At 44.7% G+C, this 4375-nt stretch overlaps 1 protein-coding gene across 1 annotated transcript; it reads right to left on the bottom strand.

The window, feature by feature from the left end:
- Window positions 1–1042: 1042 nt before the first annotated feature.
- Window positions 1043–4150, bottom strand: RAG1 (recombination activating gene 1). Its single transcript, XM_008938323.1, has one exon. It carries the CDS (start codon window positions 4148–4150, stop codon window positions 1043–1045), a length of 3108 nt encoding a protein of 1035 aa, XP_008936571.1.
- Window positions 4151–4375: the final 225 nt, after the last annotated feature.

Below are 4375 nucleotides of genomic sequence, written 5' to 3' on the forward strand. Positions count from 1 at the left end.
TATCCTAACAGAGAAGACCAGAACACTGGTATGTACCTGATCACACTAATATCCATCTCCTGAAAAATGGATCTGCTGTGATAAAAGTCACTTGGTGAAGCCACGAGCCTGCTGGTATTAATGACAATTTAATGGTGACTTCAGCGAGGCCAGGAATTCACCCAATAAAACTCTGCTAATACAAATTATACTAAATACTGAAGTTGCCATAGAAATCTCAAATGCTCCTGAACAAGCTCCACAGCAGAGCTTGAACGTACTTTATATAGTGAGATAGCCACAAAACACTGTAAATCCTGATTTAGGAGCACAAGTACAAGCTTGTATTTGAAACTAAACAGACTACAATAAAAATATCTGTAAAAAATTCCAGCTACCTTTCATTTATCTTCCTATAAATTAGCATGGTGATACCACCATCTCCTCCTAAGCAGTACTACAATATAAATGTTAAATAATAATAATATTCTTTTTAAGTTTGTGAGCTCAAAGTTTGCACCTTTAGTCAGTATTTTCTATGAAAATAACTGAACTTTACCCCAAAACAATTAACGTGAGTGTCTCACTGATGAATCTTTACTTATAAAAGCAAAAGGAGTGTCCATAAAATAACCAAACCCTCTTAAAAAGTAAAGAGCAAAATAGTTTTAAAAATACAAACTGAAGAAATAGCCAGGCTCCCTTTTTCAGCAACTGTCATAACTCTCCAGAATCATATTCATTCCAAAATACTACTTTATATAAACCCTTCTTTACTTTGGCTTTCTCACTTATAAACAACACTCTAAGACCAAAATAAACCCAAGACCCTTCTTTGCAATTTGTTCCTGCTGTCATCTCACCCAACAACTGGTGAGTGCACCACGGCCCTGCCTCTGGGAAACTCCCAGAAGTGGTGTTTATCCAGCTCCACTCAGCACCTTCAACAGGGAGTGTAAAAATGATCATTTCAACCTTCCCTGCACCTCTAGAGGCCTGAAGAAGAAGCTGCCTCCTTGCAGGAAGACACCATCAGAAACCCAACACCAAATGCCCTTTACATTTAGAGTGTCCCTGAATCGTTGCTCTCCAAGACCTCCGGTGGCAAAGAGTCACCTAAACTATCCTCTGGATCAATGGTGAAGCCCTGGCTTTTTAACGTTTTATGAGCATTCATGAACTTCTGGAGGTACTTAGAGGTATATAGCCAGTGATGCTTCAAGACATCCTCCATCTCATAGCATTTGGACTGCCTGGCGTTCATTTTTCGGAACCTCCTAAACAGTTTGTTTCCAGACTCATTTCCCTCACTCGCCCAGGCCCCAATGGACCCATCTCTTTCAATGATTTCAGGCACATGAGCCAGGGTTTTGTGGAAATAATTTGTAATCTTGCCTTCATATCTGTATTTGAACTTTGTGGACAGGAGCTCAGCAAAACGCTGTGAATTGTAGCTATACTGGCACAGCAGCTCTGGACACTCCTTGGCAGGGCATGAGGATCTCCACACTGGCTTCATCTTCAGATAAAGGTCCATGAGTTCTTTTAGGGCTTCGTGCCTTTCCTTGCTCTTTATTAACTCACAAACTGCCTCTACTGTCTCTTTGGTCATGAGCTTTCTAGCAAAATTTCCACTCATCCTCATCATCGGCTTCAAGTTCATCTTCTTCCTGAGATGTCTGTCAAGAGTCAACTGCCACCTCTTCCTGTCCTCTTTGGACACATCGGGATTCTTGTAAACTTCACCAATCTCCATCTGGAAAATCCTGTAGAACTCGGTGGCGTTGCCAATGTCGCAGTGCAACGCGTCTATGGAGGGAACAGTCTCAATAAAAGGTTTGGCTGAAACCCCTTTCACTCTGTCACGGAGCTCATCAACAGACTCATGGTATGGGTTGGACCTCCATATTTCGTAGCGCTGCAGATTTTCAGCGTGGCTCCTGGTGATGGAGTGGAAGACCAAATTTTGGGACGCCTCCAGGCGGGTTGCGTCACACAGGGTACAAATGTAAGTGGAACCTGAGGCCTCCAGCCCTTCCACTTCCCTCACAAGTTTCTCGTCATAACCTGTACCCCTGAAGATGAATTTGAATGTTCTGAGGATGCCTCCCATTTCAAGCAGCAGCTGGCTGTTTTTCATAGCCTCTCTTTCTGCTATGAGGGGGCTCAGGACTGCTGTCAGAGTTTCATGATCCGATTCGTCAGCCAGCATAAGGCACAAGGGCTTGCAGCACAACTCTGAATTGGGCTTTGCTTCCTCAAAGATCCTCTTGCTTTCATTCCCATGGGCTACAGCAATGTTCATGACCGTGAAAGAAAAGCGAACGGCCTTCTCTGGGACAGCTGGCCCACTTCCATGCTTCTCACTGACATCTCCCATTCCATCACAGGACTCTTTTACTACCACAGTGAAGGGTCCGTTCAGATAGTCCTCCAGGTTTTTGGCCTTCATGCCTTCCAAGATCTCCTCCTCCATGTCCTTCAAGGCACAGACCAAGGCTGCGTCATAGCGAAATCTCTTTGCAATCGTGTCTACCGGGTAGTCATCCACTGAGAGTGGCAGTCCTGACAGTCCATCCAGAATCCCCACCTCGGTGTGAGTGGACACGTTCTTCAGGGGAGGCTTCCACTCGAAGGGATGATAACCTGGCAGGAGGGCTTTCTCAGCACTCCGAAGAGCATGCAGAGGCTGGAAGATCTGCCTCCCGGTGACGGATTTTACCGTCCTGTACATTTTGTGGTACTGACTGCAGCTGAGGAAGGTGTTGACTCGGATGGCCAGGCAGACGGCAGGGTGAAGTCCAGATCCCCTCCCCTGCATTATAGCTTCCAGCTCATCTGCTTGTCTGTGCTCATTTTTCGCTCTTAAGGCTAGCAGGAACAAAGTCATGCATACAGCTTTGATGTCACCTCCCTCTTCTTTCTCAGCAAAAGCCTTCACTTGACGTTTCAGTTCTCTCAGACGATGCTTCTGAGCTCTCCTGGTCAAAGACAGGAGATGCTGCCTTGGTCGGCCACCTTTATTTATGTAGCTGTAGAGCTCTCTGTCTTTCATCTCCTTGTGGCTGGAGAGGTGTTGGCCATACTTTCCATGCAAGATCTCTTCATCACATTCTTTTATGGGGCATCTTATACCCAGGCTATCAAGGATGTTCAGGAAGGATTTCACCGGGGTGACCAGATCAGTAGGGAAGCAAGGATACCAGCAGGAGGGGCAATAGCTGCCCATGACCTTGATACATTTCAGGATGCACATTCTGCAGAACAAGTGTCTGCACGTCGTTTCCACGGGATCTGCCAAAATATGCTCACAGATCTGGCAAGAGATGGATTTAATGAAATCTATTGGGTAATCGACAGCGAGCAGCTTGGTGCTGAGATGTATATTCTTGCAGTTGATAATCTCTTTTATGAAATTTTTGTTGTTTATCTGTGCCTGGTTCTTTACACCTCTGTTTATTCTAGTGCATTCTGCCACGGTCTTCACACGTTTGCCGTGTTGTACACTGGGTGCCTGGGTTTTTCTCTTGACTCCACGACTGGTAGCGTGGCACACATCACAATTTGGGGAGTGGGGCTGCCACTTCATCGTGCTGTTCCTAGGAAAATAAACTTCACAGGGAGCACTACTGAATTTTCTATGGATGATACTCCAGCAGTTGTGACAAAATCGAGTGGGATGGATGGTATCAAGGTCCCCTCGTACATCAATCTTAAACACCTTAGCGATAAGATCTGGCCAAGAAGTTGCTTTTTTCTCTTTCTTTCTCAGAAGCAACAGAGTTTCATCATCCACTGGTCCATGCACCGGATGAGTTCTCTTGTAACAGTCAGTTTTAAAGGAAACCCCACAGATGCGGCAAAGTTGCTTCAGATTGTTCTGATGAACTTGATTGTCCTGTGTTCTCGTGTCACTGAGATCTTTCCCGAGTGCCTGCACATTGCCCATCAAGTCCATCTTTTCTCCTCTTGGCACTGCTTCTTTATGCAGGATGATTTCTTTGGCTGAAGAAGCAACCTCTTCTGTCTGATCTTTGTTTACCTGCTGGCTGTCAGCAGAAGGGTTTTTTCCAAAGGATCTCACTTTAAACAGCTTGAATTTCCATTCTGAAAATTTTGTGTATGGATGCTGAATTTCTTCAGGCAGGTCCATTTGTGATGCTACTGACATCTGGAATCTGGCAGAAACCAGATTACCTGAGAAAGAGAAAGAAGCTGGAAGTTAGCTTATCTTCCAAAATTAATAACACTGCCATAGTTTTTAATAGAACAGTTCTAATCACTTTAATTGAAAAATGGTTTGAAAGTTAGTTACTTGTTCCAAACACCGACTGAATTGAGAGCCCCAGACGTGGCTGCCCACTTGATATCTCAGATAAGTACCCAAATGTGTTTT

This window comes from Merops nubicus, unplaced genomic scaffold (genome assembly GCF_000691845.1).
Source record: "Merops nubicus isolate BGI_N331 unplaced genomic scaffold, ASM69184v1 scaffold12694, whole genome shotgun sequence".
Lineage (NCBI taxonomy): Eukaryota > Metazoa > Chordata > Aves > Coraciiformes > Meropidae > Merops > Merops nubicus.